General features: G+C 43.8%; 1 protein-coding gene across 1 annotated transcript in view; it reads right to left on the bottom strand.

Annotated features, from left to right (window-relative positions):
* Window positions 1-24,535, bottom strand: part of ASTN2 (astrotactin 2) — a 481,865-nt gene that overhangs the window by 105,466 nt on the left and 351,864 nt on the right. Inside the window, exons 13-15 of the mRNA XM_075260063.1 lie at window positions 22,937-23,061; window positions 17,247-17,351; window positions 14,995-15,174 (exon numbers count right to left, since the gene is read on the bottom strand). Coding sequence (XP_075116164.1) covers window positions 14,995-15,174; window positions 17,247-17,351; window positions 22,937-23,061 — 410 coding nt within the window. The remainder of the gene's footprint in view (window positions 1-14,994; window positions 15,175-17,246; window positions 17,352-22,936; window positions 23,062-24,535) is intronic.

A 24,535-nucleotide genomic window follows, 5' to 3' on the forward strand; every position in this document is an offset into this window, starting at 1 on the left:
GGATTGCCCCATCAAGGGTGCACCATCCATGTATGACCGATCCAATGACCGAAGAAGAATAGTCTTGGACCACGCATTAATTAGCCAAGTCCTGAAGTGGTTAAGTAAGTTTATGATTGTGGGTTGCATGCCCCTGATAAATGATTACTTTTCTTGGAATCCATGAACTACACAATCGACAGTCTCATCACGGAAGCAAAATTGACACAGACACTAAAGGCTGAGTTCACACATGGTTTTTTGGTCAGAATTTTGAGACTGAATTCGCCTCAAAATTCTGACCAAAAACATGGCTCCAATTGAAATCAATGGGAGCCGGTCAGTTCTTTTTTCCAGGAGCCGGCTCCTGGAAAAAAGAAGCAACATACTCATTCTTCTGCCTGATGACATTCTCTCCTCCCGACTAGGCCCATTTATTGGTCCTAATCGGGAGTGCAGTGCACTGGCATCAAGTCGCAGCTACCCCCCTTGTGAACCCGGTCTAAGGCTAAGGCCTCATGTATCGAGCTGCAGCCAAAAAGCACTGTGGAAATCCCAACTTTTTTTAAAAAAATTGCAGCTTTTCCACTGCGAATATTTTTCTGCAATGTGCCAGAATCACATCCACTTTGTAGGTACTGTAAAACGTGGCGGCTAAATCTCAGTGTTTGCGCTACATGGAGCCCCGGCTTCCTGTTAAAGTTAAGTTGCAACCATTGGTTTGGTTTTTTTTCACTTTTGTCACTATTGTACTGTTCTTATACTTGAAAAACGTAATAAAAATAATTGAAACTGAAAAACTGGGCAGTTTGATATCAGTAATACAGCCTGCAATATGCTTGTGTGAAACCGGCCTATTGCTTATTCAGATGCATTCGGAGAAGGAAAAAACACTTCATAAAAAAACAAAAAAAACAACACGTACCTATCAGTAATGTATTAATATATCTCCCTATATTTTTTTCCTTTCATGTATATGTGGATAGCACAGCCTACAGGAGCTGTGAGCGGCGCTGTAATTGGTCTAATGTCTGTGGTGTCCTCTGCGAGTGGCAGAATCTGGGAAGCGGTGATAAGGAACAGCAGCTTCTCAAACTGAGCAAACACCAGGGACTGAAGACAAATTAAACCTATTAATAACCAGTTAGGAAACACACAGATAGGTAGAATTAACAGTACCAAGAGACCCCTAATGTTACCTTATTTCTCATACCTCGCTCACTTCTGCACATGTTCCTTCAATCCTAGGGATTATGCTTAACGGTACCTAAGACAAAGTGTGCTAAAAATCCGGAGCCTTCATTACTGTTGTTATGGCTTATATATTAACCCTGCAGTAACCTAACAAGGTATTATACTAAAACCTTCACCCTAAAGGAATAGTCTAGGGATCCAAAAAGATTCCCCTCTAGTGTAGTCTCATGCCATGTCTCTGCTGTGGCTTCTCTCACTTCCTGACGGCTCTACCCTGCGCAGTCGGAGTTGTTCCTTCTACTGTGATGACATGTTCCTTGGACTAAAGTCATTTGCAAAGACTTCAAGGTCGTCTTTAGTGGCACAACCCTTTTATAATCAGCACCAGTTTTAAATGCGTTGTCCAGGGTAAAATAAAAAATCCTAAATTAAACCCCCCCCCCCCCCCCGCCTAACTTCTAATTTACTTGCTATAAAAAAAAAAAAAAAAAGTCTATAATTAAAGAGAACGCCAGGGCAGTCCAGGCATAGTTTCTGATATTATGGTGACGTTCTTTTTCCTTGATTCCAGAAAAGGAACGTCACCAATATTCCCACCCCATTCCCATCATACGTACCTGTCTTCATTCTCCTGGGAACGAGACGTCACTTCTGTCTTCTCTGCCTGCGAAATAGAGCCTAATGCGCAATCACCGGCAGTCAAAGAGAAGAAGTCGGGTTTCCAGGCATGCTGTTAGGTTTGAGTCCCGCAGGGTTCTCTCTCAGCGCACTGCGCCACCTGCAGGTCAATCTAACTCTGGCCCTCAGCCTTGGGTAGTGAGGTGTCTGGAGTGTAAGTCCAGCTTGTGGCCTACTGAGCATGCCCAGACTTTTGGGAGCCGCTCACAAGCTAGGTGCCATTTCTTCCCTATTGAGCATGAGCGGTGAGGTCATGGCTACCACCCCTATTGGGCGGGGACTTCCCTTTAAATAGTGTGAGCCGACGCCCGCCCGGCACTCACACTTTGACTGAAGTTTGCTAACGACAGTAGTTCAGGGCTAGGCTCCAGTATCCAGGCAGGTGTTCAGACTAGGCCTCTGTGTGGGGTTTCTTTAGCCTCTATCTGCTCTGTATTTAGTACCTATAAATCCTGAACTGTCAGCCCTACACATGGCTAGAAGCGGTGGGCTCTGTTCCAGCCTGAGGCTTTGACAGCAGGTGTGGTCTCTGAGTTAGCCTCTTCATACTGTCAAACTTCCTGTGTACTCCTAGCTGCTGCAGGAGCATGTTTTGTTGCTGACCTGGGGTGATGGTTAACCCTTGGCAGCCTTGCTGTTTCAGCTGTGCTGTGCACCTGTCCAGTGAGGTTAACTGGCCGGGTGTTGTTGCAGCTTGTTCACATTGCGTACCGCGCTACATTTCAGAAGCTTTAAACTAAGTACACAGACTGGAAGCAGCAATGCTCCTATTCAAGGTAATGGGTGTGCTGCTGCAATTCAAGGCACCATCACTAAAGCGTAGAGGTCTGTACAGTGTAGTGGTGGCACCTGGAATTGAACTTGAATAGGACTGCTTCCAGTCCATATACTTTGCTTCTGTCGGCCACATCAGCCGATTGGTTCAGGGCTTTGGTGTCAAACGCTGATTGGTTCAGGCCTTTGGTGTCAAACGCCGACTGATCTGTGGATAGATCATCAGCATTAAAAAAAAATCTTCAGGGCCTGGACAACCCCTTTAAGGGCTAGTTCACACGTGAACTGCCCGCGCGGGTTTTGACACCAAGAGAGACGCGGCGAGTCAAAACCCGCCTGCCGCGACCATCGCGGTCGCGGCTTTCCCCTCCGCTGTCGGCTCAAATGAATGAGCCGACATAGGAGGGTGCTGCCGGGGGCGGAAGCCGCGCGGCTCAACCCGTGCGGCTTCCGCCTGAAGAAAGGGCATTTGGTTTTTTTTCTCCGCTAGCAGCAGCCCGCCACTAGCGGAAAAAAGAAGCCTGGCGGTCTGCATAGACCACCATTGTAAGGGGAGGTTTTTGACGCGAAATCCGCTGTCAAAAACCTCCCCTATGCTCACGTGTGAACGAGCCCTAAGCATCAGCTATATTATATGGCAGCAGTAAATCTGCCCCAGTGTTTCCAGGTCAGTTTGAAATCTGGGTTTCTGACAAGTTCCTGCATTCATGGTCGTATCCACCGGCTAAAGATCAAGACAACAGACTGTCTCCTCTAAGATGGTTAGAGAAAATCTGTAAAACTCTGCAAAAAGTTTGATTATTTATATTTGCAAAAAATGCTAAACTGCCGGCGGGTATGTGCAGTCGGCTGGGACCGAGGCCTAGAAGTTTGAAGCCAGCGACGGAGGAAGACGCATGAAGAGGACCTTCCTGAAGAAGATGGAGGCGGCGCTGGAGAGTTCTCTCGCAGCATTGGGGACGCCCCTGGTGCTGTTTTGCATACTGACGAAAACCAGATTATATACCGAACGAAGACATCTAAAGGTAGGAGAAGAATTGCCTTTCTTAAGGCTATTCCTACGTGTTGGGGAGAAAAAATTGAGTTTTAATGATAAATTCTCATTTTAACAATTCTAAGGCTTTTCTTTTTTCATTGGCTTATACACCTTACGGCTGTGTCTCCTGCGTCTTCCCGTGTTACCTGGTGATGGGTTCTGGCACAGAAGGGTATAGAACTAAAAAACTAGTTGTCACGTTGCAGTATTTTACGAAAGGTATCTCGAGAATCAACGGCTAGAAATAAAACCGTTCTATCCAAAAGTCAGTACAAGGAAGACCAAACAGTGATGTCCTGAAAGTCACCGAAAACTCTTTATCTGTGCGGCAGAGATAATTATTGAAAGGAAATATGCGGCACTACAGTCTGCTGATACTGAAGACGACTTTAATTAATCAAAGTTCGGAGACGGCTGACATGTCTTTATCGAGACATGCCACTATGGGTACCGCGTCTTGATAAAGACATGCTAGCTTTCTGAGAACTGACTAATTAAAATGGTTCTCGGCACAGAAAAGACCAGAGAGCAGTGTAAATTCTGACAGGCCTAAAGGAAAAGAGATGTAGAGAACCATTAAATGTAATGGAACACTCCTTCACCCTAATCTTATATACTTATTCTAATTATGACCGCAGGGCCTAAGTGCAGATGCTCTCAATGTGCCTGGACTGTCCCTGATCTCGTATTGTACCTCTGCAATTGTGCGTTGTGAAACTTAACTTTTGGATTTTGATACAAAAAAAAAAAACATAAGCCAAAAAATCTATAATTTGCTAATACTGCGGATGCTGCTAAGAATATTCATTGATGGCATGACGACATTCAACTCCAAACTCCATTTATAGATACTGTACCTCCATCTGCCCCACAGTTTCTAACTACAGACCTATAGTTGGTTGTCAGTCCATTGGCAACACCAAAAGGTTGTAAATTATGTGGGTAAAACTGAGTCATGCCCTTCATAACTAAGTAGGCATTGGCCACCGCGGATGGGGCTTTTGGCTTTGTGTAGCCAAAATTTAACTTTTTGAATAATATGTTAATTTAGCCCTAAAATATACCCATTCACAAGGGGTTAAAGGAGAAATGATGGTATTTTATCTGTTTATGGAAATACCCCACATGTTTATGTAAACTGCTGTTTGGGGACATGGCGGCGCGTAGAAGAGAAGGAACACTACTGGGATTTTGAAGGGCAAATAGTTGGGAATAGTTTTTAGACGTTATTTCTCATTTACGTAGTTACATAGTAGATGAGGACATCAGTCCGTCAAGTCCAACCTATAACCCTACAGTCCCCTACAGTGTTGATCCAGAGGAAGGCTTTTTCCAATTGCCCTATTTCAGGGGAAAAAATTCCTTCCCTACTCCAATCTGGCAGTCAGTATAAAAACCCCGGATCAACGTGTCCTTAAAATCTAGAATCCATAACCCGTAATATTGTTCTCTTCAAGAAAGGCCTCCAGTCCCTCTTTGAACTTGTTCAATGAGTCCACCATCACCACTTCCTGGGGCAGAGAGCTCCATAGCCTTGCTGTTCTTTGCTGAGCCCCTGGGAAACCCATACAGTGGACCCTATTAAATAACCCCTTTTAAAAATTACACCCCTCAAGAAATTTATTATTGGTATAGTGAACATTTTGTCCCCTCACGTGTACCACAGGATTTATTAACATATGTACATGAAAATTAAAATTTTCCAATAAATTTTTGACTCTACCCTTCAAGGAATCTATAAATACCAGGCCATGAAGATGACAAATTACATTGTTTGCGATAAAATTTTGCCCCTAATTTTTAGTTTTCATAAGTGTTTAAAGAAGAGAATGCACCTCACAATTTGTGACGCAATGTAGTGGAAAGTACCAAGAAGTGACCTCTTTTGGAAACTACACCCACAAGAGATTCTATTTTCAGGATGAGATGAATTTTTCAATGACACCATTTTGGGGTGCCTATAACTAATTGAATAAATTTAATTAACTCTTTCTTGGGAGATGAAGAAAAAACAAATTCTGGTAATGCTTGATTAGAAATATATCTGATGACTTTGTAGGCCAAGGAAGTGATGCAATCTGGCAGAGATATTCCTGGGAAGCCTGAGCTTTGCTTGGGTGAGCATCATCTTTCTGAAAAATGTCAAATGCAATGAGAGGCAACACATGGCCACAGGAAGCCCTTCACTTATCGCTGAACTACTATGGGTGACTGTTGTATGCAATGGATCCCAGCTCATCGCACCAGCATTTAGTATGTTCCTCCGTAGCAAAGGCAGTATTAAACTAATCACGTAGAGGACACCAAACACAAACCCCAAACATTGGGTTGCTAAAAATGCTAATCCGTAGCAATTTAGAGTTCTCGTTCATGACACCACTGCAATTGAATTCGACAGTGCCTGGCTGTCAATGGTAGGACAAGCAATAGGTGCCATTATACTAAATTTCCTTCTGCCAAGTGCCTGGAAATGGTCTGAGCAGACCAGTGCGTGTAATGAAGATGCCACCATTGTATGGCTGATTGATAAGGAAACTATGAGAGCTGCTCATGCTTTTCAGCAGATCAAACAATCCACTCTGCTGGTAGTCTATCTGTTTGCTGTGTGCCCGTGCCCTCCTATAACCACTCCTTCCAACACCTCTTACCAGATAGGACAGAATGGCTTAGATCAGGGGTGGGCAATTAATTTTCCCATAGGGCCACACTAGAAATTGAAATGGTTCTAGAGGGCTATGCGTGCTGCGGCAAATTTAGCTCCACACACCTCTACGTTGACACCACCCAATCTCATCTATTTTTTCATGTGCTTCTACAGCCACCCTAACATTATATGGCTCCACATTATAATGTTCTCCTCCAATTGCCTTACAGTATTAAGTCCCTCTCCTTGTGCCCCAGTTTAAACTGGTGGAAACTAGAGGTGGATATTAAACTGGGGGAGCTGGAGAGGGACATTAAACTATGGGGCAGTTGGAGGGTGACATTAAACAGTGGGGTAGTTGGAGTGAGACATTAAACTGGGGGCAGCTAGAGGCAGACATGTTCCCGTCCAGCTACCCCCCACAGTTTAATGTCCTCCTCCATCCAGTTGCTTCAAGTTTAATGTCACCCTCCATCTGCCCCCACCCCCAGTTTAATGTCCACTCCTCGATCTGTCCCCAGTTTAATGTCCCCCCTGCATCTGTTCTCATTTTAAAGTCTTCCTTCATCTTCCATCAATTTAATGTCCCCCTTCATCTTTCCCCAGTTTAGTGTACCCCCGGCATCTGCTCTCACTAATCTAATCTGATCACATGGTTATGACGTCATCAATGGTCCTTTAGCCCACTAGGATTTAGCATCTATCTTTACCCTACCATATAGCCTTTACCCTACGCAGGCCGATCAGAGAAAGTTAGAGGGTCGGATGTGACCTATGGGCCATACAATGCCCAGGACTGGCCTAGATATTAGGCAATTTGTCAAAATAATGATCCTACTTCTCTCAGTTCTCTCAGTCCAATAATGCTCCCCCTTTCAAAGTCTGGCTGAAAACTGCGCAAAATGTTTTTGAGTCCATAGTGAGAGGTTTGTCTAACAGCTAATGAACTCTTACCAATTGCATAAAAGGACCCTTCGGTAGGTTTCTTTAAAAGGCAGCAGGGGATGCACGTGTATGTCCTCTTGTGGCAAGACCACATCTGTAGTCTTTTACATATGTGCCTGAGATATAAGTGCATGCAAAGTTTTGACAGCATTCTCAGTCACCTGCATTCCCATCGAAGCCATTGGTACCAATGCGCCTGCACTAGCTTCCCCCAAGCAACCACTGCCCAACCTTTGCCGTTGTTTGAGCCTTCCTAAAACCAGGCATCTCCTGCACAACCTGAGACAACAGACAAGAATCAACCTGAGACAACAGACAAGAATCAACCTGAGACTAAGACAAGAATCAACCTAAGACAACAGACAAGAATCAATACCGTGCAACTGCATGCGCTCCTCTACAGATCCCATCTATCCTGTAAAATCCCCTTTAAATCTGTTTATTTTTGCACATGTTGTGCATCTAACACCCGCACAGAGATAGAAGCTTATGAAGCCTGTCTCCATGCATGTAGCAGATGCTGCAAACTCTACCTATCCTTCTAGCTACCTATTTTATAACATTTTTGCACCATTAACTATAATACTAGACTGTAAATCAGGTCTACCATGTCATAAAGATAATCAAAGGTTTTGGCTGCAAATTCGCGACATTTACGATCAGAAATTCTCTTCTGAAGGGAACAAAAAAAAAAAATCTTCCGAAAGACGGATCCATCCTTTTGCATAAACAGTCTCGGTATTATGATAGTATGCATCAGACTAAATGTAACATAATACAAGTAATTAACGTATTCAGGGGAGCTATCACCACTCAATTATGAGGACACTTGAAGTCAAATAACGTGCGCACCGCCGAAAACATTACAATACGAAACTTTATTGAACATTTAGACTCATAAAGGGAAGTGTGGAGGGATAAAATTACCCACTCGCATTCTTAAAAGCATAACATCAAAGAAGCCGAGCAAGCCTATGATCATATATTAAAGTGGATAACGGGTAATTAAGTTTGGAGTGGTCGTACCGAGGATGAGATTTGTATATAAATATCAATATTCCTAGCAGGTCATTGATATAGCGAGTATAAAATGTGGGAAATATGAGAAAATCGGTAAAGGCGGTTTATCTCGGCTATTAAATCGATGACATTGAAGCAAGCCAACAGCAAATAAGTTAGTATGCCCGACCTATTAGTATTCATATTTATTAGGCACCAGAAGAATGAAGGATATAAAAGTAGACAGGGGAAATAAGAAGAAAGCAATGTTTAATTCCTTAAGTGCCCTCCAACTGATTTCAGACAGAAGACAACCAGCGCGCCGAGGAAGAAACATTTCAAGTCGTGCCGCAGCTCCCGTGCACATCATAATGCAGCAATCTTTTCATTTGTTACATAGATTTGCATTAGGAGCTTCAAGGTCTGGGAATGTCAATTCTGGATGACCCCTGATCTGCATCTTAAATGAGAACTCTAAAATATAATGCAAATGATTGGTTTTTGGCCGGCTGAGTCTCACAGCTGTGTAATGCAACTAGAATTTATGGCTTTTCTCTCGAGCTGTAGCCATGCTGATAATCTGGCACTTCCATATGCATGGTTGGCCAAGTGGCAACTAAAGGGATATTTCTATGTCTTTACTCATAGATAAAGCAGATTATAGCGGGTGCACAGCTGTGCTCTTAAAAATGATGTGGATGTCTTTACATATACGTAAGACGTCCTTACTTTATGTTTTCTTTGTTGGAGCTGCTTGGCTAATTTTTACACCCACTTCAAAGAAACAGAGTCTAAGATCATCAGAAATCCCCCTCTTGTCTTAATACAGGCTCATTCTATTATTCCCCCATACTGTACACTGAAACTCTGCACACAGTCTGCTGTGTATATAACCAATGTTCACCTGGAAGTCAGTACATGGAAAGTTCATTAATACTGCAACCGAAATTATTGTAAGATATAAAAATGTCATCTGTCCAAAAACAAAAATAACATAAGTTACACCCACATATCTGTATGTTCTATCATAAGGATGGAAAGGAAGCTGTGGGCAGAAATGTTACATGACAGACACCAACGGGGCCTGACAGAGCCAATGGCTGAAACCGAGTCCATCAGGATTTTGTTGTGCTGTCCGTCATCTTGCCAACTGGTTCCTTTGGGGATGGGGTCTCTCTGTGCTGTATGTCATACCGTGTTACCACCCACTTGACTAATACACCCTAATTTGCATCATACACTAAAGGGGCTCATATCTTTGCAAAGTCTGAATGGATTTGGATAGAAAAAAGACCAACATGCTTGGAGACAGCGGCTGTCAGATGATGGATATCATAGAGATTTTCATACCAGGTAACAAAGGGCGATAAAGGAGGTTATTAAATAATCTTAAATTAATTAATCGGGGACCCGTCTTCTAGATCCTTATCTAAGTATTGGAGTGGAGAGGGGCTACAAAGAGCATCTTTAGCTCTGGAGGATCCAACACAATCTTGCTGTATAGGTATTGTGTAATACCTCATTTTTCCTGTGGAGGTGCTGCAGAAACATTGGAACAATTGAATGTTTCCGCCACAGTTTACAACGCAATGTTGGTCCCAGTATCAAGATATCATGTGATCAACTAACATTAGAGAACTCTTGCTTTCAGATGGACAAGTGGGCAGTCCTGGGCTAGAACAGAAAGATAGGGACCACCCACCTGAAAGTAGAGGTCAGGACTGGGCTGAAACGAACAACAATGATTGCCTAGGAATGCCTAGGAATGGGGGGGGGAGGGTATAGGGTAGAGAGAAAATTCCAATTCCACCTAAATCAATGGAGTGGGGCCTATTAAAGGGATTGGAGGCGAAAGGTATTCTTTAAAAGAAAGATGTATAAGATAACTAAGGCAAGGAAAACTAAGTAGAGACCTATTGTAGATATAGTATGATGACATTAGACACAACGGTGCATACAATCCTGGAAGATTGCGGCTAAAAAAGAGAGAAATACATAAAAATCCTGTATACCGGTGGAGATATATAAAAAGGCATGTGAAGGAAAAGTTAAAGTGTTCCCCATAGAAATTAGGTTGCTGCTTTCATTTTACAACCTGCATTTAACGTGCGGCCTTGGTTGGGAGTCACTTTAAATATCATCATCAGCAATTCCCTAATATGTTATTATGGGAATAACTCTCTTTTACTAGCAGGAGCAATTGCCGTACCTATAAAAATGTATTTAACCCCCTGGACTTTTTCTTATTTTATAACACCGACTCGCAGTGGATTTTATTAGGCATTTTTTTTACACCAATCGACAAATTGGAGACACATTTCTAAGATTGATTAAAGGGGTATTCTAGCTGGTAAGGGGGTTGTCCAAATTGCATACCTAGGGAGATGTAACAAAAAAATTAAAAAAAATCATACTCACCTGTCTTCAGCACTCCCTTGTCCGCCACCAGTGTCCTTTATCATGTCCTCATGGCTGAAAGTCCTTCACCCCATGTGAATGCTATGTCTATTTAGTGACCTCAGCGGTACCGGAGAGGGAGCAGTGACATCACTCACATATGTCGCCGGTTTTATTATCACTGAATGACCTCATCAGTCAAATGCGGCACAGGACTATCGGTTACAGATGGGACAGAACAGACAACGGAAGCGAACAACGGGACATCGGGAGAGTGAATTTGATTTTTTTTTAATGTTACACCTCCCCCAGCCTCCACAAGGGTATGTCCAATTCCTGGATAATATTTAGCAATTTTCCATGGGATAAGTGATAAATGTAATGTAAGGTAGGGGTCCAACTCTGTTAGAACCACCACTAGTCCCTAGAATGGAGCACCTCCCCATTACCACGTCTGTTGTGGGAAGTGGTTGGTTGGTGGAAGACGTCAAGCTCCATTCTCTTGTGGCCGGCAGGCATGCGCATTCGGCTTTGCCCTAGGCCCGAGGCCTAGAAGTTTGAAGCCAACCCCCGGAAGAAGACGCGAGAAGACCCTGTTCCTGAAGAAGATGGAGGCGGTGCTAGAGAATTATCTTGCAGTATTGGGGACGCCCCCAGTGCTGTTTTAGTGCTGGGGCCCGCCCCCAGTGCTGTGAGAGAACTCATTTGCATACCGGCAGAAAACTGGATTTTAACCAAACAGCGGCGCGGAGAAGACATCTAAAGGTAGGAGAAGAATATCCTTTCTTAAGGCTATTCCGTCATGTCAATAAGTAAAAAAGGTTTTTAATGGTAGAATCCCTTTAACAATGGGCCTTACAGACACGTCTGATTTAGCAAGAGGTTCTGGGTCCTCTTAATAAATCAGGGGCACACCAGTCAGGGATGAATATTGGGCCAAAGTGTCCTTGTGCCACCCTGCTCTATGCCACATTCGCGGAAAGTGGCAAGTGAGGCAAAGAACGAGGTATGTGTTGTGCTTTAATGTGGTTAAATGTAAATTTAAGTATCTGGGTACTAATAATCTGAATGCATTATATGTAATAGTGGGAGCACAATGTCAATCAGCTGCGTCTAAAGCCAACAGAATATTGTCATATAGTATAAGAGGTATGGAGGCAGGACAGGGGTGAGCAGTAATATTACCACTTTACAAAGGACTGGTGTAGCCTTCTACGCAGGTCAGTTCTGAGGAACATGGACAATCTTAGTTATTAGGAAAGATTTATAGAATTTAATGCATTTAGTCTTGAGATGAGATGTCTAACAGGACTAAGTTATATTGTATATATATGATTTGTACAAAAATATGATAAAAGTTGTTCCATATAATTCCCTTCTTCCATCGGGAGAAAAAAAAACTTAGTCTCCGGATGCAACAAAGTTTTTTTTTACTAAGAACTGTAAATCTGTGGAATAGCCTACCCCAGGAGTTGGTCACAGCAGGAACAGTTGATGGCTTCAAGAAAGTCTTAGAATAAAATGACTGAATTCTGATCGCCACTTGAGATCAGGAGACAATTTTTTTCTTTTTGGCAGCTTGGTTCATACCTTATAGTTATTTTTTTGACTTTCCTCTGGGCTGGAGGGGGACACATTTTTAATGTTTAGCCGTACCCCTTCCTTTGATCTAAGTATGTCACTATGACAACATTCTAAAATTCTGTTGGCCAATGTAAAGATTCACTTCATTAAATCCGACCTGCCAGGTCTATGCGGCCCCACCTGACGGCGCGACGGGATAACGCTTGGGTATATATCATTATATACGGTATTATTTGATGGTGTATTTTCATACATTGTTGTAGATAGAGATGAGCGAACAGTGTTCTATCGAACACATGTTCGATCGGATATCAGGGTGTTCGCCATGTTCGAATCGAATCGAACACCACGTGGTAAAGTGCGCCAAAATTCGACAGGACAGGAACTACGACACTGGGGGCATTGAAAAAAATTGGAAAAAGTCATTGGCTGCCGAAATCAGGTGACCTCCATTTTAGACGAATAGTGGATTTCAAATCCGGGTCATATGAGAATGTGAACTTTGTGACTATGAGACAGGGATAGCTGTACAGGCTACATCAGAGCCGAGGGTGCGCTTGAACCCTTGTGCACACTCTGCTTCATCAAGCTAATAGAATGCATTGGCCAGCGCTGATTGGCCAATGTATTCTATTAGCCTGATGAAGTAGAGCTGAATGTGTGTGCTAAGCACACACATTCAGCTCTACTTCATCGGGCTAATAGAATGCATTGGCCAGCGCTGATTGGCCAGAGTACGGAACTCGACCAATCAGCGCTGGCTCTGCTGGAGGAGGCGGAGTCTAAGATCGCTCCACACCAGTCTCCATTCAGGTCCGACCTTAGACTCCGCCTCCTCCGGCAGAGCCAGCGCTGATTGGCCGAAGGCTGGCCAATGCATTCCTATGCGAATGCAGAGACTTAGCAGTGCTGAGTCAGTTTTGCTCAACTACACATCTGATGCACACTCGGCACTGCTACATCAGATGTAGCAATCTGATGTAGCAGAGCCGAGGGTGCACTAGAACCCCTGTGCAAACTCAGTTCACGCTAATAGAATGCATTGGCCAGCGCTGATTGGCCAATGCATTCTATTAGCCCGATGAAGTAGAGCTGAATGTGTGTGCTAAGCACACACATTCAGCACTGCTTCATCACGCCAATACAATGCATTAGCCAGTGCTGATTGGCCAGAGTACGGAATTCGGCCAATCAGCGCTGGCTCTGCTGGAGGAGGCGGAGTCTAAGATCGCTCCACACCAGTCTCCATTCAGGTCCGACCTTAGACTCCGCCTCCTCCAGCAGAGCCAGCGCTGATTGGCCGAATTCCGTACTCTGGCCAATCAGCACTGGCTAATGCATTGTATTGGCTTGATGAAGCAGTGCTGAATGTGTGTGCTTAGCACACACATTCAGCTCTACTTCATCGGGCTAATAGAATGCATTGGCCAATCAGCGCTGGCCAATGCATTCTATTAGCGTGAACTGAGTTTGCACAGGGGTTCTAGTGCACCCTCGGCTCTGCTACATCAGATTGCTACATCTGATGTAGCAGTGCCGAGTGTGCATCAGATGTGTAGTTGAGCAAAACTGACTCAGCACTGCTAAGTCTGCATTCGCATAGGAATGCATAGGCCAGCCTTCGGCCAATCAGCGCTGGCTCTGCCGGAGGAGGCGGAGTCTAAGGTCGGACCTGAATGGAGACTGGTGTGGAGCGATCTTAGACTCCGCCTCCTCCAGCAGAGCCAGCGCTGATTGGCCGAATTCCGTACTCTGGCCAATCAGCACTGGCTAATGCATTGTATTGGCTTGATGAAGCAGTGCTGAATGTGTGTGCTTAGCACACACATTCAGCTCTACTTCATCGGGCTAATAGAATGCATTGGCCAGCGCTGATTGGCCGAATTCCGTACTCTGGCCAATCAGCACTGGCTAATGCATTGTATTGGCTTGATGAAGCAGTGCTGAATGTGTGTGCTTAGCACACACATTCAGCTCTACTTCATCGGGCTAATAGAATGCATTGGCCAATCAGCGCTGGCCAATGCATTCTATTAGCGTGAACTGAGTTTGCACAGGGGTTCTAGTGCACCCTCGGCTCTGCTACATCAGATTGCTACATCTGATGTAGCAGTGCCGAGTGTGCATCAGATGTGTAGTTGAGCAAAACTGACTCAGCACTGCTAAGTCTGCATTCGCATAGGAATGCATTGGCCAGCCTTCGGCCAATCAGCGCTGGCTCTGCCGGAGGAGGCGGAGTCTAAGGTCGGACCTGAATGGAGACTGGTGTGGAGCTATCTTAGACTCCGCCTCCTCCAGCAGAGCCAGCGCTGATTGGTCGAGTTCCGTACTCTGGCCAATCAGCACTGGCCAATGCATTTCTATGGGGAAAAGTTAGCTTGCGAAAATCGCAAACTGACAGGGATTTCCATGAAATAAAGTGACTTTTATGCCCCCAGACATGCTTCCCCTGCTGTCCCAGTGTCATTCCAGAGGTGTTGGTATCATTTCCTGGGGTGTCATAGTGGACTTGGTGACCCTCCAGACACGAATTTGGGTTTCCCCCTTAACGAGTTTATGTTCCCCATAGACTATAATGGGGTTCGAAACCCATTCGAACACTCGAACAGTGAGCGGCTGTTCGAATCGAATTTCGAACCTCGAACATTTTAGTGTTCGCTCATCTCTAGTTGTAGACACTTGCTCGGACTCATGGTGTTACTCATTGCGTCATTCAGATCCAAATGTATTCTTAAATTTTGAGATCTAGATTTCTGTACCGTACCTTTTTGATACTGAAGCCACAGTTGCTGTTGAACTTTCTTGCTGGGGAATCGAATGGTGCAGGTAAGCTCTGATCCATAAAGTGCCTCAGAAATATAATGAGAGCCGTACATCTGTAGTATACTTTGTAACTCTTCTCGACTACTGTGGGGACTTATCATCTTCAGCACGTTGGCAAATCCTGTAAGAAAACTCCTATTATATGTAGCACAATATACGGTAATAATACTTCATAATGAATCTTCTTTGTAAACCTCTCAAATCACATAAGAGTAATACGTCAGCCTGGAATATTTGTAAGAAATGGACTGGATTCAACAGACTGAACATTAAAGGAACAATGAAGGAAAAAATAGCATTCTTGGTTGTGCCCAGTGCAGGTTCAGAGCGGGCATTGAGCGACACAGAGAGTCAAAGAACCCCAAACACTCCGTACAAGCGTCAGCTGCGTTCCATCCATAGCATCATTTACATTCGTTCTCTATCTGGGCTCAAACCCCATAATGTTCACAACCTTCATTCCCATGCTCTGTTGATGCACCCCACATTTTGTGCAACAGCTCCCCCCACGGAATCCCTCTTTAAAGGAGTTTTCCTATTATGGACATTTATTCCCCAGTGATCATGAGGACAGGGGATCGAACATCCCCCTAAAGCCTCTATATAAAGTGCAATTGCATGACCAACGCTTCATTCATTTCTATGGAGCTACGGGCATTACTGGGAATTACAGTCTCATCAGCCCCATAGAAGAGAATGGCGCACTAGTCGCGCAAGTGCATTGATTTCAATGGGTTGTAAAAACCATTCACAGATGAGAGTTTGGAGCATTTCCATCTGGTATCTGCTCTTTTGAACGGAGAGAAAATTCAGAATTGCAAAAAATAAGGATTCCAGATGGACAAAAACCAACCCGTTTTTTTTTTTTTTTTTTTTTTTTTTTTTTTTTTAACATTGATGTCTATGGAAAGCGGATTACAAAAGGATTACAACTAGATAGCAATCCGTTTTTTTATTTCCTTTCCCCTGCTTCATTCAGGTATGCACAGAGGAAAAAAACGGATTGCAAAATGGACACCCATTCACTAAGGGCTCGTTCACACCTGCGCCCGGGGTCTCCGTTATGCAGGTTTCCGTTTCCTGCACGAAACTGAGCAGGAAACGGAAACCTGCAGGCATTTTTCAAAACCACTCATTGGAATGGGTTTGAAAAGTGTCCGGCCGTGAACGCCGGTGAGCGTTTTGTGCTCTCCGCGGTGAAAGTTTTTTTTTTTAACACAAAGTCGGACATGCAGGGCTTTTTGTCTGTTTAAAATAAAAACGGTTTCGCCGTGGAGAGCACAAAACGCTCACCGGCGCTCACAGCCGGACACGGTCTCACAGGTTTCCGTCTTCTGTCTGCAGAAGATGGAAACCTGTGAGCGGAGGGCTGAACGCAGGTGTGAACCTAGAATCAGAGCGCTTTCACACCTGCCCCCGGTGTCCAGTTTGTGCGTTCCTCCAGGTTTCTGTCTTCTGCCCTGGCGAAACTGGACATCGGACGGAAACCCGGCAGTCAGTTTTTAAACCCGTTCACTTGAATGGGTTTGCAAAGGTGACCGCCAGTATGCGTCCTCTGCCTGTCTGCGGGGAAACCGTTTTTTTTAAGCCAGACACAAAGTCCTGCATGTCCGACTTTGTGTCCAGCTTAAAAAACCCAGCTTCCCTGCGGACAGGCAGAAGACACACACGGGCAATCACCTTTGCAAACCCATTTAAGTGAATGGGTTAGAAAACTGACCGCCGGGTTTCCGCTCCCTGTTCAGTTTCATCGAGGCAGAAGACAGAAACCCGGCAGAATGCACAAACTGGACACCGGGGGCAGACGTGAAAGCGCCCTAACCATCTAAAAAGACAGATTCGGGGTATCTGCTGTTTAACCGTTTGGAATCCTTTTTGTACCAAACCGTTTTTCTCTTAAATTGGTTTGTAAGCAGCCGGACACCAGGCGCAGCTGTAAACCCAGCCTAGCAAATGAAACATGATGAATGTCACTTTATTTATATATCTAAAATGTAAAAAATAATGCACATACACTGCACAGTAAGTGTAAGTTCTACGCACCGCACACGGTGCCTAAATATATAAATTCTCAAATCTAAAAGAAGATCCAATGCAATACAAGGTCAATGAAAAAATATAATAATAAGTTTCTGTTTTTTTCAAGGTTCTTTTCTGTAAAACCTGAGAAGAATAATCATAAAAAGAGCTGACCTGTGGACAATGAAATTGAGTTGAGCTTCACTTTATACAAGTTGCTGCGTACTCTCCATTGCTGCACAACAGGATATCCCATTGCTTCATTATATCTCACTTCACCTAATAATAGTAAGTAGAAGGAGTGTCAGAACATTACTATCATACGCCACTTTTCATGATTTTTTGTTATTTCTTGGTGAAGTATACATGATGGATAGCGTTTTCTGCACTGTTGCTTTGGATTAGCTGTGTGCAACTGTAGGCAGAAAATGCAAAAACATTCTTTAGCCATGGTCATGGGCTCCACAGGGCATAATAGAGATATCACAGGTTACAGGAGAACGAGTATATCAGTATGTGCACGTGCCTTAAAGGGGTTGTCCAGGATAAACTAAGAATTAACCTCTAAACGAAACCCTGTCCTCCCCGCCTAACTTTTTAATTTACTTCAATTAAAAAGAATCTATAATTACCCTTAACCCAGGAGTAGTCATGTGACCGCTCCAGGGACACTTTCTGTTAATCCGGTGATGTTACATTTCACTGCTTCCAAAACTCCCCAACCCTTCCCATCCCCATCAATACTTACCAAGCCTACCTGTGTCCAGGAACGGCTCCTCCCTTCTTACTCTTTGCTAGTAGTGGGCTGAGTAGCTTAGCTAGGGGGACAGGGGAGAAGCTAGCAGTGGGTGGGTTAGGTTAATGAGGGTGACTGAGGGAGGGTGGGAGGGGCCAGTAATGGGCTTGATAGATTAACTAGGTAGACGGGGGAGGGGCTAGTATTGGACGGGATAGTTTAGCTAGGGAGACTGAGGGAGGTTGGGAGGGGCTAGTAATGGGAGGGATATCTTAGCTAGGGAGACTGGGAGAGGGGGAAGGAGTTAGTAGTGGACGGTATAGCTTAGCTATGGAGACAAGGAGGGGGGTTGGAAAGAAGTGTGAGAAGAAGGAGGGGCTGAGTGAGAGGAAACTAGCGTAGAAGCTACACACTTGCACATTAGGAAGTTACACCATTTAAACAAACACAGAGGATGCCAGGAGCTCTTACAGACACCCAGAAATCACAAAAGACTGCTAAAGTTATATGGGTGCACTTATTAACCCATTACTAGCACTAACAGACCTTTCTAAAAAAATAAAATAAAAAAAAGATTTACTTCTCAGAAAACCAACACCAGCCTAATTTAGAAAATATTATTTAGCCTGGATAACCTCCTTAAGGCCGAAGCCCCACATTGTATTTTACATTATCTGCAAAGTAGATTGTATTCTGGCTAATCTGCGGTGTTTTTTGGCTCAGCTTGCTTCATGGGGCCATAGACTTAGCCAAATGAGTTGCCACTTATAATGTGCACTGAACCTTTATACCCTTCAAATTCCACTCCCTAATGTATACAACTTTCCAGTAGGGTCTGTGTTGCTCACGTCTTATGGCCATTGGTTTGGAATATGACCTTGTACCTTTGTATCAAACAGAGTAGCCAACAAGTCTAACAAAACAAAGCTAGAATTGAAGTAGAAGATAGAATTAACCGTTTCCAATACTCAGAGCTACAGGTATTAATGTAGAATGTTTGGGCCAGGGATCTGATTGCCAACAAGGGTCAGGAAAGTTTTCCTTCCCACGTAAAGACGTTGTGCCATAAGGGGAGAACGGGATGTACTTTCCCTCATTGCACATTTAGCCTATGATGGGTGGTGCACAGCACTGCCATTCACTTTAATGGGAGAATCCGAGACAGCCAACTGAAGTCAATGGGAGTGCAAGGCAAGGCGGAGTGCTTTACTTCTGCTGTCCCCGATGCTCCATTAGCATTGAATGGGACTATGGACCACCACAATCTGGCTACGGTGAGGCTGAATGCGCAGTGGGGAAAAAGGACTCCACCTTCTTAGGATTGGTCAGACGCCCCCAATAAGGTATTATCGTCCTATTCTTTGATGGAGGACACTTTTCATGGAATGGCCCCTTCAATAGAGAATTGCTTGTTTCATTAACCTAGTGGTTTTTCACTTCTTCTGGATCAACTTGGATGAATTTGAAGGACCTGGGGGGGAGGGGGGTCAACCCACTAAGTAACTGTCAGTAAAAGGTTGAGCAACCCCTTTAATTTTAAGCCTTTTCTTTTCATGGTTGTCTAAAAATATTCTAAAATGTCTGCGACAAAACAAAAAAGATCTAGAACTGAGTAATATCTTGTGTAGGAGGCAAGGCTGTCGAACACGTCCATGGATCTAGAATAGGGTGTATTTAGTGCTGCCTTAGAATCAACTATATAATGGCAGCTTCTATTTTAGGTGGAGGGTACACAGTGGATTTCATTGTCAATGGGTTACTGTGAAGTCAGGGAGTGAAGGGACTGTGAGGAAGATGTCACGCCCAGAAGGCATTATTAGTAGAGATGAGCGAGTAGTGTTCGATTGAATACCTCCCCACTATAGGTATGCGTGTAAGTGGCCGAACACCAAGGGGTTAAACGCTTTGAATATTTGATGTGCTTAACCCCTTGGTGTTCGGCCGCTTACATGCATACCTATGGCAGGGAGTTATTCGATCAAATACTACTCGCTCATCTCTAGTTATTAGCAAGCGGACAGTGTGGCTAGTCTGAAGCTTCTCCCAGCCATTGTGACTACCTAAGGTAATTTACATATAATGACTTTTTATGCTGTCAAACATTTATAACTTCACTTTGCTACAATAGAAAAAAATATAAAGAGCACCAATTGAAAGGTAAATATTTCATCCAGCACGTGATGGGCCAGATGGTGGAAAAATCTCCTGATGGGTTCCCTTTTATACAGGGACCCTCTATTGTCTGTGTCCAACCCTGTAGGAAAGTAATTGATTGAAAGTGGGCACAACTCTTTAAAGAGAACCTTTCATGTCCTCCTGCAGATGCAGTTTTATATATCCGTTATGTGCCCCCGGGCGGGAGACATCGGTGCCATTAGTTTCGGCACCGATCTCTGCCCACTGTCAGTAGGGCGTTCCTGGCAGTCTAGCTGGGCTGTGAAAACGTCCCTCATTACAGTATTCATCCATAGACTTGTACTGTGGGGGGGAACTTTTGTCACAGCTCAGCGTCATCGCTAGGCAGTAAGGAACGCCCCCTCTGACAGTACAGGGCTATGAACAAGTACTGTCACTGGGGGCGTTCCTCATAGCTCAGCTATACTGTTAGGAACGCCCTTCTGACAGTGGACAGACATTGGTAAAGGCATATAATGGAAAGCTGACAATGCCCTGTCATGCTTTCTAGCAGTATATAAAACCGCATGCGCAGGAGGACATGAAAGGTAGGGTTGAGCCGATCTTGAGATTTCAGGATCGATTTTAAAATCCGATTTCCGATCATTTTCCAGCCGATTTCGATCGTGAAATCGACTCGATCACGATCCGATCTTTTCCGATCCCGATCGCTCAACCCTAATGAAAGTATCTATTTTCTCATCAGTTGTATTTCCTGTATAGCCTGTGTATTATATATACTCGTCATGGATGTGTTACTTCTATGTGTATTAACACTTAAAAATACACAAAAGATAATGACTGAATTTCAGATGATTTCTATCAGTTATTGACAGAGCAAACATATTTATTTCCAGGTTTATATTATAAAATGGGTAACCACATACAAACGCTTCATCTGTTGTTGTGTGTGACTGTGCATATGGTTCCAAATCTGGCGTTCTGTTACGTACCCCTCACTGTCTACACAAACAATACTCCTACATTTCAAAACTTTACTGAAATCTGTCTACAAGCATTTACATAGCACCATCCCTAGATCTGTACCCCTTGGAGACATTCAAGACACATTACAGTACTACAATACAGGACTTGTCCTATGTTCTAAGCAGCAAGGGGGTATGGACTCACAAGATGTTTTACTATTTGGGTCACTACTTGTTTGGAACCGCTATTTTTGAGGTTGCTATAATTATTGCTATTATTTTGGAAGCACTTTACGATATATCAGGTAAATTAATGGGGACATTTTGGAAAACAGCAACCCCACTTATGTAGGAAGCAGTAAGATGGTAGTGTTTAAGTGTTGGCAAGATGGCAAATAAGTGTAGAGGGGGGGGGGGGAATAGGTGGAGTGGTTGCTGGAAATGCACAAGTCAGAAATCTGAAATGAAAAAGTCAGATATCTGGGCAGCGACATCAGCAAAGATAAGTCATGGAAGGAAGAAGTCGTCATGGCGGTCTGGGCCACATCGAGAAGAAGAGAGAAAGTAAATTATGTCAACTGCGCAGTCGGCTCTGCCAGTGAGACACTAGTAGAGCCGACTGCGCATGCCGGCCGGTGACCATTTTTTTGTACGGCGTAGACTTAGAGGAGCGTACTGCGCGTGCACACAATTGCGGCCTCGAAAAAATGGCCGCCGGCCGGCATGCGCAGTCGGCTCTACTAGTGTCTCACTGGCAGAGCTGACTGCGCAGGTGTCGGAGCTGACCCAGATCGAAGATGATGGATGCAGCTGAAGATGGAGGCGTCGCTGAAGAGAGTTCTCTGGCAGCAGTGGGGACGCCCCCATTGCCGTTTGAGTGTTGGGGCCCGCCCCCATTGCTGCAAGAGAACTCATTTGCATACCGGATAAACCAGTATTTCTAAGGAACGGCGACACGGACACCACGTCTAAAGGTAAGAGACAAATAGCCTTCCTAAAGGTTATTCCGACGTCTAAAGCACAAAAAATACATATTTAGTGGTAGAATCCCCTTTATATAACCGCATCCACAAATACTGTACAAACTATGGAGCTTCTTTCTACCTTTATCATCATAGCCATGAAACTTTGTTTTAGGAGGACATCCGGGTTTAAAATGGTTTAAAAAAATTGTACAAAGGAATATATACTAGCAGGTGTATGCTGGCCAACTGTATGACATAGGGACACTTTCTTTGGCTTAAAGGGATATTACAGTCATATTGAGTTTCTCCCTATCCACAGTGATGGCACGGAGAAGCGGGCTAGAAATGTGCACTCCCACGCCATTCATTCCATGGGATCAGCTAGTTATCTCCTACTCTGTGGGTTGTGGATACCGGGTTTTGACCAGAATTCTCCTTTAAGCGAATAATACCGTACTTACACTTAGAACATTAGATTTATACAATATAAGAACTTTCTGTCTTCTACACCAAGCCTAGTATGTTAGTGTGTGACCTTATTCCCACCCGCCACAGACAAAAGTCCTTAGTCAACAAGAAAGTCAGGTAGACTGTTTAGAAAGGTCATCAAGAAAACCTAAAATGGGAGGTAAAGAAAATTTGTATCCCCTTTCTATGAATTAGAGCATGTATGGATTAGGAAGGTTCTTCAGGTACACAATCTAAATTCCCTATCAGTACGTCTATGGAAGTCTGAATGAAATCTTAGGCTGCATTCACACAGAGTAACGCCATTACAATGACGGCCGTAAATGACGGGCGTCTTTTCCTATAGAACTCTATGTAAACGTTTTATGACGGCCGTAAAAGACACACAAATTACACACAAATGACGCCTGGCGTTACTCTGTGTGAATGCAGCCTAAAGTGCTTCTGGATTTGAGGAGTTGTGGTTGTACTTCAGCCTCACCCCTATAGCTGAAAGCATTTCACACAGTTCTAACTATCGACCAAATCCTTGTACACCTCCTGGCACACACCTTATGTCTCTATATATCACCATGTGGCACTTTCCGCACTGACCTGTGAGCAGCAGTATGTCCGGCCGAGGCTCAGATAAGACACCTCTACACTGTTCTTCCACCGGAAGTGGGATGACAAGCAGTCCGTCTGCCAGTTGTGGGAAATCCTTGATGAAATTATTTTCTCTATAAAAGTCATAGGAGAAGTCATTACATATACATTATTAGTGAAATAGAGGGGACTGTATAATTAATAAACAACAACCTACGTGGGTATGCCTGCTACATGGAAACGTTATTCAGAAAAAAAATAGCATAAAATTTAAAGAGGACCTTTCATGGTTTCGGGCACAGGTAGTTCTATATACTGCTGAATTCAGTGCACTGTCGGCTTTCCGGATCTGTACCCCAGGTGAAGAGCTAGCGGTCCTGGTACTGTAGCTCTTCACAGTCAGAAGGGAGTTTCTGATACTCTGTCAGGAACGTCCTTCTCCACGGCAGTGCCTATCGCGCTGTACTGTGAGACCAGAGAGGAACGCCCCCTCCCCTCCTGATAATATTCGTCTATGGACAAGTACTATGAGCAGAGGGAGGGGGCGTTCCTCCCCGCTCACACTGTACAGCGCTATTGGCGCTGCTTGTACAGAAGGACGTCCCTGACAGAGTATCAAAAACGCCCTTCTGACTGTGAAGCGCTACGGTACCGGGACCACAAGCTCTTCACCCGGGGCACAGATCGGGAAAGCCGACAGTGCACTGAATTCAGCAGTATATAGAACTGCCTGTGCCCAAACCACGAAAGGTCCTCTTTAACTTTTAATAACTGCTTAAAATCGGCAAAGTGTAGTAACAAAGTAGGTGAGGAAGGGATTATAAAGATAAATCCCAACAGGGTAATATGGAGATGTCGCTAATTAGGGGAGTACAAAACTAATCTCCTAAACACTGTCAGATATCATTGTTACACTCCTATCAAAATCTAAGCATCCAGCCGAAAAAGTCCCACTAGATATTGTTGCTAGATCGGTAGGTGATTAGGTAAGAATGACCTGACAGTTTACCAATGAGGGGTAGATACAAAAACCCACCATTAGGTGAACAAAACAGTGTTAAAGGTATTCACCACTCCCTATTAGCAAGGCTCTATCCCCTGAGTAAAGGGAATACCCTGTGCATAAATATAGGGGTTCAATCATAGGCCCATTGGGACAGTAGTTAATGATAGCCCCCAATATGCTCATGACTGTCGGGTCATTCCTACCTAATCACCTACCGATCTAGCAACAAAATCTAGTGGGACTTTTTCGGCTGGATGCTTAGATTTTGATAGAAGTGTAACAATGATATCTAACAGTGTTTAGAAGACTAGTTTTGTACTCCCCTAATTAGCGACATCTCCATATTACCCTGTTGGGATTTATCTTTATAGTCCCTTCCTCACCTACTTTGTTACTACACTTTGCCGATTTTAACCAGTTATTAAAAGATAAGTTTTATGCTATTTTTTTGTATAATTAATAAATACAATTATGCATACAATAAATAAATATTATTAAAATATATGGGGCTCTATATTAAAGAAATGCAGGTACGCATACAATAAGTAACAATAATAATTTAAATATAAAAAATACAAGTATGTATATAATAATCATTATTA

Source organism: Leptodactylus fuscus, chromosome 11 (genome assembly GCF_031893055.1).
Source record: "Leptodactylus fuscus isolate aLepFus1 chromosome 11, aLepFus1.hap2, whole genome shotgun sequence".
In the NCBI taxonomy this organism is placed as follows: Eukaryota; Metazoa; Chordata; class Amphibia; order Anura; family Leptodactylidae; genus Leptodactylus; species Leptodactylus fuscus.